At 41.6% G+C, this 16,361-nt stretch overlaps 1 protein-coding gene across 1 annotated transcript in view; it reads left to right on the top strand.

The window, feature by feature from the left end:
• The window catches only part of LOC146970586 (uncharacterized), an 85,843-nt gene that overhangs the window by 53,951 nt on the left and 15,531 nt on the right, over nt 1-16,361 (top strand). The window contains exons 6-12 of the mRNA XM_085805929.1: nt 5,518-5,791; nt 7,192-7,465; nt 9,409-9,711; nt 12,134-12,238; nt 12,439-12,476; nt 12,567-12,736; nt 13,756-13,931. Coding sequence (XP_085662055.1) covers nt 5,518-5,791; nt 7,192-7,465; nt 9,409-9,711; nt 12,134-12,238; nt 12,439-12,476; nt 12,567-12,736; nt 13,756-13,931 — 1,340 coding nt within the window. The remainder of the gene's footprint in view (nt 1-5,517; nt 5,792-7,191; nt 7,466-9,408; nt 9,712-12,133; nt 12,239-12,438; nt 12,477-12,566; nt 12,737-13,755; nt 13,932-16,361) is intronic.

Below are 16,361 nucleotides of genomic sequence, written 5' to 3'. Positions count from 1 at the left end.
GAGCGTTTTGGAGTTGTTGGATTGTGTATTTGATGAGTTTGATGAGGGAAACCAAGAAATCCCATTAGCCTCTGTAGCGTAGCTCTGAGCATCTCGCAGCTCTGCTCCGCCGTTCTAAAAATAGCTTGCACCGACAATTAAAGGTAACGAATCTACTCCTAAAACTATGGATTATGGCAATGGACCAATTTGCCAAAATGTTGAACTATCCCTTTAAGTTCAGTCATGTTGTGGTCAGTCTTTACACTGACTATTAAAAGGTTTTTTTGTTTTTGTTTGATGAAGTGACTGCTTTGTTGTGACATCACAAAGTCACAGTAAGTCCTGACGACTGGTTTTAAAGCTCAGTTTCTGAATACAGGCTGTGTATATTTCTCTGTGGACTCAGACTTTGATATTTTCACAGTATTTATACAGAATAGAAGAACTGATATATGCAAGACAAATCCCACAACTTCATAGACAAGTATGAATGGTGTTCAGAGACCTAAGCTTGTGCATTAGTAACCAGCTGTGTTGCATCATGCCTTTTTGCTCATGTGGATCCTGAAGAGGAATAATGGGCTCCTGATCTGGGATAAGGACTTGTCTATGAGCTGAAGCATGGCTTTGTTGACCACTTAATATTTAATACACTACACTGGTGAATGTAGATTTTTGTGTGCTGCGCAGTACTTGACTGCTGGTCCCTCTGATGTTTGGTTGTTACTTTTACTCCAGGCAACATGTGCTGAAACACATGGTTTTATATCACGTAGCCACAAGCAGCGGTTCACAGCATCTAACCTTTTTGGATTCAACTGAAGGAAACAGCTCAGTGGCTCAGAATTAAAGCTACAAGTAGCAGCTTGATGAAGCAGAACACGGTCATTATGCTGATTATGTTTGAAATTATGAGACCAAGCAGACTCGTTACATCACCGCAACGTTATGCAGAACACAACGTCTTAATTAAACAGTCAGTACGTTTACATGCAGAGCTTAATCGAGCTATGCTCAAAATTCGATTTTGGCTCAAGTCGGACTTCTGTCCTTTTCTCAATTTACATGCAACTGAGAAAATTGAATAACTGACAGGGTCCGCCCCCTCATGCGGCGTCACCCGTTGTTTCAGTGGGTTAATACGCCCCTGTCCTGTTGACTTTTCTGTCACCTCGTAAAAAACTGAATATAAACAACTTAGTAAGCTTAATATTAAATTCTCAACTGCAGTACCAGACCAGCGCCTGTCTGGGCCGGATTCGCGCTGAGAATAGGGTACAGGCTTCCTTTTTTCATCTCTCTCTCTCTCTCTTTTTTTTTTAAATAAAACACTGGTTGCGCTGTGTGAAATGCATTGAATCTGCGCTGACGTTGGGTTTTTTTCTTTACTTTGCGGGATTCAGGCGGCTTCTCTGCTCCACTTGGTGCCGTCTCTACTGTTGTGGAGCATGCGCACATGCATTGTCCAGTTATACTCCGACTAAGGTGTATACATGACGGAGAAAATCGAATTCCAATCGCATTATCTGGGTGTCTTAATCGGAGTTCTCAACTCCGATTTCAGTCAGACTAAGGTGTTTACATGCACTTCAGTTGTCCAGTTATAGTCGGATTAAGGCAATAATTCGTTTTTTTCAAGTGTCATGTAAACGTACTGCATGTCAAAGTCGTAAAATACATCTCACTACTTCAGTGCTGTCTATTGATATTTTCCCTTTCAAAAAGAATTAGCAGTGGTAAACATTCATTTACGGAATTATTGAGAAAGAGAGCAAGGCTAATGCTAAGCTTCAGCAACAGTTAATCCAGGTTCACTTGTGTGTTTCGCACATTGTTATTCTATTTTATTCCATATAACTAAATTGTTAATATTGGTCTATGTTCAAGACACAATGCCAGATGACTTCAGTCAATTTAACCAGGATTGCTCTCAGCAGTTTGAGTTACAGCCCTTTGCAAAATGTTTTCATTGAAGGCAACCAACCATCATTTTTAAGGCGGAACACTACAGGTGAATAGGGTGAAAAAAATAAACTAACAGATATCACCGTGAAACTTGTCATGTTTATTGCTTACATTATTTTGCCAAATTGCATGTTTAACTCATTGAGTGCCAACCACGTAATTTCTCGTTTTTCGTTCCCATGCGTTGAGTGCCAAAAACGAAATTTTTCGTTTTTTGCTTTTTTTTTAAATTATGAAAATAGACACTTTAATACACATTATATGTAAATTTGGGGACTCTACGACGAGGAGAACTGAAATAGATGACGATCAAAGTCACATGACAGCTCATGATCTGGAAGTTTTTATCATAACTCAGCTTCTGCAAACGGAGTTCTGCATGTGGATGCAGCAGCTGCTCCGCTGCTGCTCCGCTCTCACCCGCGAGGCTGCAGCAGCTGGGAGCTGAACCAGGAAGCTCTCAGCCCACTGTCCCGCCCGGTCTTCATCTGGAGCAACACCGTGTCCTCCCCAAAGTCCTCCCGCGGTAAAATCTGATGGTCTCTGGACCAAAGCAGACCGGCACCACCGACCCGTACCACAGACGGACCGCGACCACCGGCGGGACCGGTGTTCGCGAGCCGCTGTGGCCGGCAGAGCCTCACGTTCCGCGGCGAGAGGCTGTGACACGGCACGGTGCGTCTGTGTTATTGCTGTTTAGTGGCGCCCCCCCCGCCCCCGATGGTGGTTTTGTGAATAGAACAACAATTGTTGTGTATATTTATCTTATACGAGCCCTTTGATCCAGAAATGTGAGTGTCTGAAGAGCGACAGACACAAACAGCGCACCTTTCATAAAAGACGCTCTATCTCCTTTTCTAGAAAAAAAGGAGGGATTTTGGTGAAACCCAGCCATGTTTAGCTTGACTTTTCTCAGGAACGGAGGCACGTAGAAACAAACGGTTTGTGGCCATTTGAAGGATAAAGTTAAACCTTTCAAATGAGCTACAGTATGTGTTGGTGGCAATAATATAGAATACACTATGGCTCTAAAATAAAAAGTCAAATATGGTCTAATTTGCCGGTACACTTGACTAAAACTTTGGAAAGGAGCGCGGCACTCAATGAGTTAAATATGCAAATGAGGCATTATCTATTAATTATGCGCTGATTTGCATACTTTTCCAGAACAGGAATCTGAGCACTGGATAAAGCCCCTTTCAAATTTATTGTTTTGTTGTTGTTGTTGCTGTTGCTGTTGACATATTAGAGTGAAAGGTTTTTTGGATACCTATTTTTATCACTCTATAAATGAGAAAATACTGTCACCAGCCCAAAAACTATCAATTTTCGTCAAGAAGATAATGTTGTATAAATCAGGCTGTGAATGATATACTGTATCAACAAACCCCTCTAAAACCTCCAGAATATAGAAAGGAATCAAACTGGAGTGTTTGGTGTCTGAAGTGGAGAGTTCTTGCACAGAGGAGAAGACTTATTTTGAGAAAACGGCCTTATTTGTTTTGGAAAACTTCATAGATGATCAACTAACAAATAACTATTTTATTTCATTTCATTTTCATTCGTCCATACTCCTTACTTCTCCCCCTGTCATGAGGGTAACATTAAATTATGAAAACCATTACATGAAAGAAAAAGAAAATAAGAAAATAAATAATAAATAAAGATTAAATAAAATAAAATAAAATAAAATAGAATACACACATTCACAGATACATTCAAGTAGCCTCAAAACAGAGCTTTAACTTTCTCAGCTGCCGATTCCAAATTCTGTATAGTTTCTGTCTTTGCCATTTGGACTCGGGCACTGGAGATTTATTCCTAATAACAGAATTTCATAAAATGATACTTTCCACAGAGACACATTCAGAACATGTGGTGGTTTCCATCTCTTTATCAACATTTTCTTTGCTGCGGTTAGGCCCGCGAACAGTACTCTCTTCATGTAAAATTTTAAGTTCAAAGAAGTATCACCATTTAAAAGCAAGATGTGTGGTAGACAAGGTATGTTTGTCTGTATTAAACAAGAAAGAATGTTCGAAATACTGAGCCAAAAGGAGAAGACCCCAGGGTATTCCCACATCATGTGCAGGTATGTGCCCAACACTTTGTGAGGTCATAACTGACATAGTAGGCTCTGCGTAATGCCGATCTGGCAACATCGTCTTGGAGAGAAGTAGTATCTTTGTATTAGCTTACAATGAATTAACTGATGGTTATGATTACGGGATGTTAAAGGAGTATTACATAGATTGTTATTGTTAATCGTACTTTTACGATTTGTTGCTGATACAAAGGAAATTTCATTTTTTGGAGACAATTACATTGTGCAGGAGAGAGAGAGCTTTACAGCAACACCTGAGATTACATGGGTCAGATAACAGACACAGCACAGTATGCTGTGGTAGAATGCAAACTTTCAGTGAATCTTTTCTACCATTTCTTTCCACTAGTCTGAAAGCAGACATGTCTGGAAGCAAAATAGCCCCAAATCTCAAAATCAGTGCACAAAAAACAATGTTTTGCCTGCAGCGCCTCACCTTAACTGATCTTGACTGTGCCCAGAAAGGTAATGATACTGTTTTTCTGATTATGCAAATCATAGCACTTGTTGTCCAAAAAGATTCTCCATGTGGGGGAGGAGCCCTCTTTACTCTTTTGTAGCACCACCATCATCATGACGAACGGAATCATGTTTGTTGTGAAGCATTCACTTATCATTTCCAGTCGTGGTGCCAAGTGTCATGTCTTTGGCTTGTTTGAGCCAAAGACAACTGTTTATAATAACAATACGGTGATAATAATGGACTTTTTCCAAATGACTCTCCTTCAGCATCAAAACCCTAATAATGGTAATAATAATGAACCTGCACAAACACTGTGAGGTTGAACCTTAATTACATTTGCCTCTGCAGGTAATGACCAAGACAACATTGTTAAGTTAAAGGAACCAAGCGGAGAAAGGCATCAGGGCTAGAATGGTGCTGTTCCTGGATCAGTGCAGCAGTGGTTTTTTACACAGAAGCAGGCAGCGGTGGAGTCAGCTGTTTTTTTCAGTTTGGTTAAAACCGACCTGTTTGTGGAGAGCACACATGCTGACTCACCGGCTTCATGAGAACATGTTGATGCTTGAAGTTGTCCCCACAATACTGCACTGCTTACACACACAAACACCCACACATACAGTACACACACCACACACAAATCTGCATGCCTACACAGGGTTTTTCGCGCATATCCCTCATCTTACACACACCTGATGTGCATGAGATATCAACACCGCTGGCATGGTTTGAATTAATTCTTGGTCAGTAGATAGATGATGAAGATGGAAAGTGTATCCCTGGATGTGTTTTATTCTCATATATTCACTCATCTTCTTCAGACTAGAGGTTTTTTTTAATATTAATCAGCACAGATGGAACAAAACTACAGCTGTAAGACTGCAGTTCCTTGAATTCCTTCACACATACAGTTCAGTATTGTTAGTTATTAGAGATGTACAGTGCAGGTTCATGTCTGACCAGTCCCTGGGCTGCTGACTGACAGTATTTTTTCATGTTTTCACAGATCTCCAAGGAGGTGTTGTATGGCAGTCACAGTCCAGTCCACACCCTGTCATCTTCCAGCCGCAGCACCCTGCACAGCCTGCAGGGCTCCATGTCTCCTCCCATGGTGCGCTCCATGCCCTCGTCTCCCTCCAGGATGGCGTACGGAGGCTCACGGGGAGGGGCCGATCCAGGCAACGCTACATTACCACGGGAACGCCTAACGGGGGCGGGGCGGCCGAGCGTCGTCAACAACAGCAGCAGCGTCATCCTGGAGAGGAGAGACGTGAAGCCTGGTGAGATACCCGCAGGGATTGATCAGTTGATCATTATCACATTAGGACAAAATGCAACATAACTGTTTTTTTTATTCATTAAATCAGCTTAAACTTACACAGTTGCCTCAAAGAATGTCACAATTTGTACAAATACAGAGCAACACAGGACAATATAAGAGAATATAAGACAATAAACAATAGACAACCACACTCTACTGAGAACTTTCAGCTGGGATAAAGAAAAACAAACAGGAGAAACTCTGGAAAGAGGAATGACTCCCCAAATATTTATCATCAAATCAGTGGTGTTACAGAGTTTAGCAGAACTTCATCTAAAATTTTATTGGCAGCCAGACTCATAAATGATACAGGCTGATATGAAGGAACAAAACATTTTATGAAAAGAAAAAGAAAGAATGAAAAAGACAAACACAGAGGGAAAAAAGTGTAAATAAATACATGAACATTTAATGGAAAAAGATAAAGAAAAAGAAGTTGAGGATGTACAGAGACAATATCTCGTCAATCATTTAGGTGAAGGGGGGATACAGTTTAACAAATAGAGTCTGGGCCATAAGTAGTTAATTTAAGCTTTAAAAAAACAGTGGACCTTTTATAGATTGGCCTAAGAGACTTTCAAGATCCTAGGGAAAATGGGTACTTAGCAGAACTCATAACTGCTGATGGTGTTCCTGCTGTACCGGTCCTGATATAAAACATGATAAAACAAAGCAGGGGCAGCAAAAGAGGCAGCAGTTAACTCAGACTTAAAGGGGCCATAATATGGAAATATCACATTTTGAAGGCTCTTTAACATATATTTGGGTAAGCCTGTTTGTTTTGCCTTCTGGCTTCCAAAATACGAGAATTGACAGACAAATCTGTAATTTTCAGGCTCCCTAGAAATCCATGTGGTTTTACGAGCTGTTCCCTCAGTTGTCTTCCAGTGATGCAACTAGCTTTGGAATTTGCATAACCCCACCCCTACCTGGTACCGGTAGAAGGGGCGGGGCAAGCAGTGGATGATTTGCATTTAAAGGGACAGACACTTAAACCAGCCGTTCTGAACAGGCCTGTTTTGAGAGGATGAAAAGAGCTGTGATGTTTGATCCTTGGGGGATTTTGACCACAGCATGTCACAGACATGTCTTTAAGACACCTGGGAACTATTTCAATTTGTGGAAAGGGTAATAATATGTCTCCTTTAAGTTCTCAGAGTTACTGACTCAGTTAAAGTTAGCAGTAGTGACTGAGAGTTGAAGTTGTCTCTCTGCATCTGAAAACTTAGAGTTTCTCTAAGGCCTGGAGTATTTCCTCTCTGAAAACAAACCCCATCCATCTCCCGTCTGATCCACATGAACTATCTACTCCTTATAGAGAGACATCATCGTTTTCCTTTGATTATTTATGTGTGTTAGATGAGGATATCGGCATCAGTAAGAGCATGGCCCTGGTGGTGCGAGGTGAAGGAGGACCACATTACCCAGACTCCTACAGTTCCCTTCAGGATGGAAGCGGAGGTCGTCTGAGCTTCGCCTCCTCCCACAGCAGTGCTGCACCCGCCGTCCCTGCAGACGTGGTGGATGCTGGGCTGGCTGGGATCCCGGCGGTGCTGCACCAGTACCGGGCTTCCATCAAACCCTCGATGGGTTACGGAGAGAGCACAGAGCACTCCACCCACTCCCTCCACAGGTACACACACACACGCACGCACGCACGCACGCACGCACGCACGCACACACACACACACACACACACACACACACACACACACACACACACACACACACACACACACACACACACACACAACTGACAAAATGACACCTTAGAGCTGTTTGAAGATGATTATTTCTGAGGTCACAGCTAAGAACAGAAAGTGAGAGGCTGACGGAGATCATGACCTCGATTCAGTCCGTCACTACAGCAACTGCAGATGACAGTACTGCCCTACAAAGGCAAAGTGCAGTATCTGCATTTTTTCAATTTTTTTTTTGTCAAAAGTGTGGCATATTCTCTTCAATCTGGTAGAATTTGATATTGGTACTGCTAAAATTTCCAGAGTTATTGGGCTTTTTATTTTGCTGTCCATCCAAAAAAGCACTGTGAAACCAAGGCAAAGTGCAGTATCTGCAAAGAGTACTGTGTACTCCCTACATTCTATAATTTACTCTATAATTCCATTGGAGTAAAACCAAGGCAAAGTGCCATATCTGTAGCTAATACCAAGGCAAAGTGCAGTATCTGCACCAAAACCAAGGCAAAGTGCCGTATCTGTAGCTAATACCAAGGCAAAGTGCCGTATCTGCCATAAAACAGTCAAAATTAGTCAGAAAGATAAACTACAAAATACATTTAATTCAGTCCACCTTTATCTAATCAATTATAGACTTGGTAGTTATTCATAATTTGATGCTTAAACCTGACAATGAAAAATACAAAAAGCTGTTTTTCTCAGTTTGGCATTTTTACAGATACTACACTTTGCCTTATAGGGCAGAGTAACTGTCTTGCCTTTACTAAGCCTGCAGATCCAACAGGGTCTTCCTATTACCATTTAGAGCAGCAGATGTGATGCAACAGAATATGTTGTGTGCATTAGCAGTAGGCTAATCCACTACTGAGTGAAACTGAGATCAAACTAGATGACACATCTGACTGGACATGCTGCATTGTTGGAGATTATATGGTGCTGCTGATGTGTAACTGCTGACTGAGCAGTGCTGCAAAGACAAATGTCTGAAATTTGATGTGAACATGGACAATGTCAAATTTAAGGCACTGAGGAAACAAAGTCCATGAATCCCAGTCAATGCTTATGTTAAAGGGATATTTCAGCATTTTGGCAAATTCGCCTATTGCCATAACCCCTATAGTCTTAGGAGTAGGTTCATTACCTTTAATTGTCGGTGCAAGCTGTTTTTAGATGAGAGGCGCACAGGTATTTTCATGATTCCCTCATCAAACTAAATACATAATCCAACGACTCCAAAAGGCTATAGTGGACAAGTTGTGACCTGCACATTCACCACGCTATGAAATAATCACGTAAAATTATGTAACATTGCGAGACATGAGGCAAAACTAGACTAATACTACTTGTGCTTTTGAAGTCACTCCGCCTAGCAGCCACATCTGGAATGTAGTTCCGGTTAAGCATTTACCTCGAAAACAACTCTGTCTCGTAACATTCCATTATTATTTCATAGCGTGGTGAATGTGCAGGTCACAACTTCTCCATGAGAGCGTTTTGGAGTTGTTGGATTGTGTATTTGATGAGTTTGATGAGGGAAAGGCGAAAATACCGTGCGCCATGCAGAGCTCATGTCTCTGCCCCGCCAATCTAAAAACCGCTTGCAACGACAATTAAAGGTAATAAACCTACTCCTAAAACTATAGGGATTATGGCAATAGGCAAATTTGCCAAAATGTTGAAATACCCCTTTAAGTTTGTTCAAGTTGAGACACTGTGTTGATAAGAATGGAACAGATGCACAAAACAATATGCTGGAGTTGTCGGTGGTATAGAGGCAAAATCAATGACAGCGGAAACACATAGTGATATCACAACATGACGACTGATTGTCTTTGCTGGTATGAATCCATTGTTCCATGTTTTTGTTCCCATCATCCAGGCAGAAGAGTAGGAAGTATGGAGACAGCCAGCTGCCTCCCCTGGGGACCAAAACCCCGCCCTCTTCACCTCACAGAGTAAATGAAGTCAGGATGATTGACGGAGTGGGCCCGGTATCTCCAGAGAGGATGTCACCGGTTCGCCGGTCCCTGCGGCGGGAAAGTAACGGAGCCACAGTGGAGATCATAAACAGAAACAGAGGGAGCGGCTCTTCGTCTTCCACCTCGTCCGTGTTTGTGGACAGCCCTCTGGGACAGCCAGAGCGATTGTTTCAGGGTCATGTGACTGCCAGCAACACCCAGAGGTGAGGCGACTGAGAGCCACGCTATCATGTCTCCACTGTAACAAAGTATTTAAAGGGATAGTTCAACATTTTGGCAAATTGGCCCATTGCCATAATCCCTATAGTTTTAGGAATAGGTTTGTTACCTTTAATTGTCGATGCAAGCTGTTTTTAGAACGGCGGAGCAGAGCTGCCAGCTGCTCAGAGCTACGCTATGGAGGCTAATGGTATTTCTTGGTTTCCCTCATCAAACTCATCAAATACACAATCCAACAACTCCAAAACGCTCTGGTGGACAAGTTGTGACCTGCACATTCACCACACTATGAGAAAATAACAGAACGTTACGAGACAGTGTTGTTTTAGAGGCAAATACAGAGACTGCTTGCCAAAAAACGCGCATTAGTGGTTTTGCATGAATTTACCTCGAAAAACAACTCTGTCTTGTGTGTAGTGTAGTGTAGTCATTATTATTTTCACCATCACCACCCACAGTGTTGTGTTCCTCCATCACCACCCACAGTGTTGTGTTCCTACCGGTGCAGCTGATATCAGACTGATGCCAGCAACTCAGAGGACAGAATGTGGGATGTGTCACAGAGGAATCTCTTCACCTGTTTGACTGAAGATTATGATGATCTTTCTGGCCGGTGATTCTCATCAGGAGAATGATAACAGGGAGCAGGGAGCAGGCCTGAGGTCAGATGAGTCTAGATTTAAAGCCTCAGCAGAGCCAGACAGTCAGCAGGGAGGTGCTTCCAGATGAACACCCTGATACGAAAAGGACAGAGAGGATTTTGGGTCATCAGAAACACCTTAACTCCTGATCTAGCATGACCAGGGAGGCATGAAGGGAAACTAATGTGGTCAGATTGTGTAGACATAGTCAAGACTGAAGCATTGTGGACTTTCAGTAGGTTGCAGACCTGAGTCTCAGCCACACAGGAAATGTGTCACATGCTCAAACTGGTTTTTGTATTGGGACTAAGGAACCCTGATCACCCTAGTTCCAATACAGGTTAAAGCAGAAGTAAGCAGAATGTTTGTGTTAATATAATGGTGCGTTCCAGGCAGGCTTTTTAACCCGTAAGTCACGACTTCAAGTCGAGTTACGAGTTTGTAGCGTTCCAGGCAAGTTACGAGTTACGAACTGGGAACTGGGAGTAGATCGATCTAGTACGAGTTCACAGGTGGGAAGTTACGAGTTTGACTGTACGTTCTAACGGGTAACCATAGGAACAGGTCGGAAAAACGTGAGTTACGGGTTGCCTGGAACGCACCATAAGTCTTAAATAGTTATATCTTCCGACAGCAATCACTTATATAGAGTGTTTGGTCTGAAACACGGGTCTGTCAGTCATCCTGCTCTGCTGTAAGCCGAGGAGAAAACTTTCCTTGTATCCTACAACCTTTATCCAATGAGGAGAGAGAACGGCATAAAGGGGCAGTCCTCTCTGTGTGTGCAGCCAAGGGATGCGCGTGAATGTGGTGACGTAGGGACGAGGGCAGGGACTGCTAACTCCATCGGCTGACAGGAAGTTAGCCAAAACGACCGGATCGCTTACTTCTGCATTAATTATATCTCCAATCACCGGTGGTACCGTAGTACTAAATTCAGAGGTGAATGAATTTGGCATTGGCATAGATGCATTGTCTTCACACACTAATGGCAAACCAAATGTATGCATACCAAGATTCTATGCATTCAGGAGTTATTGGTATGCGTAGATTTTTTTCTTACAGCACACACAACTCACTTCAGGAACATTCACTGTCAAGGTCTTAGCATACTCACCAAATGTGTTCTGCCAACACACAGGGTATACTTTATATTTTAGTTAGCATTAGCTAGCCTAGTACTTAGCTTAGGTTGCATTCTGTCAACAGATTGCATGCTAATAGCATCATGTCATGTTTGGATTGTCTAAAAACAAAAACACCTTAGTACTTTTTATTCACGTACAAGATCTGATCACAAGAGGTCAATGACTGTTTTCAAAGCCAGTCGTGGACTGATGGAGGTCTACTTAGAGTTAACCAACTTGTGAACAGATTCTTAGTTTCATCTGAGGTTAGAAGAAGAACATTTCTATGTCAGGCTTTTCACAAATTGACCATTGATATGATAATTTCAGAGAAGATACCAGCTCTTCAGGGTGCCATCAGCCTAACAGTGGAAATTAAGTTAATGACTGCATACCAGGAGGTAGGAGAAAAGCAGAAGACCAAGAACAGAGCCCTGTGGTGCTCCATTTTTACATTGGAAATAAGACAAGACAAGACAAGACAAGACAAGACAAGACAAGACAAGACAAGACAAGACAAGACAAGACAAGACAAGACAATCCTTTATTTGTCCTAAATGTCTATGAATATACAGTATACACTACAACTCAATCCATATTTGACAACACCATTTAATGCTTGTGTTTGTGTGTTTCAGTGAAAGAATGAAAGCCATGGAGGAGCAGATAGCCAGTCTAGCAGGGCTGGTGCACCATGCTCTGTCTATGGGAGTAGATATTCCAGGAGTCAAGGACGCTGTCAGGTCTGAACATCTGCATTTAACCCCCCACCAATGCTAGTGATTACAACCAATATGCTCAATAGATGTATCTGCTGTTGTATGTGCACACAAAAAGTTAAGTTCAATCATGTATCACATTGAAGGAAATTATTCTGTTGATAACATTAGTTGTGTATCCTTCATTCACCATGGCTCAATAACCAATAACGATGTCTTCTCAGTGAGAGTTCTGGGCGTAAACTCCTCAACAACAGACCTGGTGAGATTTTACACATTTACACAAAAACATACACACCTCTAATACACTGAACACAAAGCTTATCTTAAATCACCTTTCTGTCATCTTCAGTGTCATCTGAGCCTCAGAAGGACCCCACCACTTTGACTGACGGCATCAGTCCCGCCCCTCTGGCTCTTCAGGCCCCTCCTCCTGACGATGGGCTGCAGCAGAGCCTGGTGTTAGCAAAGAGAAGTGTGAGTGAGCTGCGCCTGCAACTCAGCCAACTCAGACATTTACAGGTGTGTCCTCACTTATTTTCATCAATGAAATGCAATAATAACAATGTGATGCCGATCATAGAGGATATGATGTCATTGTCAGGGATTTTATTAATTGTGATCCAATTTGGTTATCATCATTCTTATTTTTAAATATAATGCATTCACAGTATTTTTTTTTCACTGTATAGTAACACACGTTGTCAAGTTATATACTTTTACTATACTTTTGCTTCAAACCTGCCCAAACTTGAAAAAGGCTTGGAACACACCAGAGGACACAATGGGCAACTCAGTTCCTTTTCTGCATTTATTTAGTTTTCTTTGTTCCAGAATTGAAGGGTTTAGGATGATTACCTTCAAATAAAAGAATCATATAGAAAAAGTTACTAAATTAAATAATAATTATAAACAATAAACAGTATTAATAATATTAATCAGCTAGAACTAAGCCACTCATAATCTACACAACTCTAATTATATTTAACTGGTACTCAAAATCTATGGATCAAGTTGATAACAAGTCAACAAAAAGATAAATATATATATATATATATGAGGAGGAATGGAGCGTTACACTGATGCTGCATTCACGTGCAGTCGGGTAGACGGCTGTCGGTAACAAACCAGATGTAATTTTAGTCACAGAAGTGGAGAGAAAGCCGGTAAAATGTGGGTCAGGTAAACAATACGACATCGCCATGACAACATATTGTCACGTGTATTGTTTTGCCTCGTTCTGACGGACCACTTGTCTACATAGAGGCTTGTTTATGCCGTTACGATTGACTTGCTTGCTATATATAACCGCAACGCTAGATGGGAGTAATTTCTACAAAATGTACCTTTAAGTATTGCTTGTTATTGAGTAAATAAACCTTTGAGTGGATGAAAACCTTTACAAGTTGTTCCTCAGAGGTTATGACAGTGTTCAGGATGTTTGTGTAAATCAGTTAGACTTCAGCCTGCTGTTGGCAGAACACACATCCAGAAAACCTCAGGCCCCTTGGTGACTCCTTTACTTCTTCCATGTGCTCCAGCTGTTGAACCAGGAGAGCGTGACTTCGATGCTGAGGATGGCGGGTCAGGAGCTGGTGGGGTTGATGTGTGAGCGGCTGGCCCAGTGTGAGGAGGCGGCGTACAGACGGAGGACTGAGATGGAGGAGGAAAGGATCCACTACCTCACCACCGAGGACAGAATACTCTCTCAGCTCAGGTTGGTTTCACCACAGCATGGTCCACTGTGTCTAGGAGCTTATGATGGCTAATGTTAACAGGGACATATTATGGAAATATCACTTTTTGAAGGCTCTTCAACATATATTTAGGTGTTTGTCTTTCCTTCCGGCCCCCAAAATGTGAGAATTGACAAACAATCTTTAGTTTTCAGGCTCTCTAGATTGAAATCCACGTGGTTTTACGAGCTGTTCCCTCAGTTGTCTTCCAGTGATGTCATTAGTTTTCGAATTTGCATTGGCTCATTTACATTTAAAGGGACAGGCACTAAAACCAGCCATTCTAGGGCTGTTTTGAGAGCATGAAAAGAGCTGTGGAAAAGGGGCATAATATAATAATAATAATAATAATAATAATAATAATAATAATACATACATACATAAAATAATAATGTAATGCAATAGTAATGTAATGTAATATAATTTAATATAATATAATAATATGTCTCCTGTTTCATCATCATCAAGAATCAACAGCTGTGGAAAAACTGATCCCTATTCAACAAAGATCTACAGTGTGAGATCATTGAAGACAATGTGTTAGCCTTGGCCTTACTTTGTGTTAAAACTGATTCAGCTCAAATTCCTTTTCATCACTCACATAATCCTCCATAACCAGGATCCTCTGACCTCTACACCTTCTTCACCATCACACTAATGTCCAGAACTGTGTTGACAGAGCTAACACACTCTAACACATGGGATTTGAGGAGCCACACCAGACCCATTCTAATATAATTACTCATGAAGCTGGATGTGTTGATATTGTGGTAGATAGCTTCTGTGACAAACACTGGATTACTGTTGCTGCAACACTGAGTAACAGTGTGCACAACAGACCATAAGCCCCATGACATGCAAGACGTCATCTGTGTTCTCCTTAAGAGATTGGACTTCCCATTAGTGACAATGATTTATGAAGTGGTGATTTGGCCTTTTCAACATTCGCACACTTGCTCTGACATCAGGCTCCGAGTGATGTCACCGCGGCTGAGGTCAAATCATCGGTGCCACGTGTGACACAGCACGGCAGCGTCTTCGGGCAGAAGAGACTGTGAGGAAACATATTGTTAAAAATAGAGCCGGGGGATGGGAAGTGATGTGATGTGCTGTGATGTGGTCTCCAGAAACATCAGAACTCATTCTCATGTGAACACACTGCACTCTGACTCTGTTCAAACAGAGTCGCAGCGTTTCTCATGAGCGGCCGTCTCAGACTGAGATGCAACTGTCTCATCAGAAAAATGCAACACATTAGGTGGACTGTCCTTCTTTTAGCTGTTTCACTCACCTTAAATATGACAAGAGGTGAACCAGGAGGGCCAAAGACCATACCACTCTGAGATTTTTTTATTTAATTTTTTTTATTTATTTGCATGAACATATCGTTTAAAACAGCATGAACAATCATCATGACTGGGATGTGCAAAGGGGAGGTATGAAACCCAAGAGGGCTTATATGAATAAGCCCTTTTTATGAATTGATAACGTATTGAAAATTGCCCAAGAGCAGTTCTAAAGAAGGCAGTGTTTGGAAGAGTTTCGTGTCTGGTAGCTATGGACTTGGTTGTTGGACATAAATATATGAGAGAAACTACGAGGTAAAAAATTAATTCTATGCTGAAACACAAATAAACACATCTGATACACATTGATATGATAAACATTCAAAATATTAAGTTTTTGAAACAGAGGGCCTGAACTTGCAACCAGATTTCCTTATTATATACTGAGATACACACTATCTAAAGGGTTTCACTCCAGTATTGTAGTTTTGTGGGTCAAACTGTGGTCCAGGAGGGTCTGACAGTGGGTCTGTTTAGACGTGCACTGTTGTGTTTAGTCCAGTCTACAAATCTCTGTTTGTAACAGAGAAAACAGTCTTCACTGAGCACAACATCACATTAATTTGCTCTGTGAAGAAGTCAAGAGACGAGCACGATGATCAAAGCCGATCATGTCATTTCTCAGTCTGTTAAAAATGCAAATGCATGTACTGTACTTGTGTGCGTCTCTGTGTGTGTGTGTTCACTCTGTATCCATACTGTGAAGCAGTAATTTGAACACTGAGAGGAAAAGAGGGAATTTCTCCTTCATGTTGGACCATGAATTTAAAGTTGACTTGAAGCTCAGTGGATGATTTACAGTGGATGTCTCACATATTCTGCAGAGAGCTGCACGATTACATGTGTGTAATATTCATAGTGTTCGCAACTGACCCACATTCAACCTATGTAACACACACACACACCTTTTTATATCCCTTTTTGAGCCCACTTGCACCGATCAATCCGTCACCTCAGAGTTTTAATCCTGATCTCAGAGCATGTTCATCTAAAACAGTGAGATTCTGTTCGCCAAGTTTTCACATGTTCAATATCCTTCATATACTGGGACTCAAATTTCAAGTC

This window comes from Trachurus japonicus, chromosome 17 (assembly GCF_045865225.1).
Source record: "Trachurus japonicus isolate A0001 chromosome 17, Traja_1.0".
NCBI lineage: Eukaryota > Metazoa > Chordata > Actinopteri > Carangiformes > Carangidae > Trachurus > Trachurus japonicus.
The sequence above is the reverse complement of the archived record's forward strand: the minus strand, read 5'-3'. Positions and strand labels throughout refer to the sequence as shown.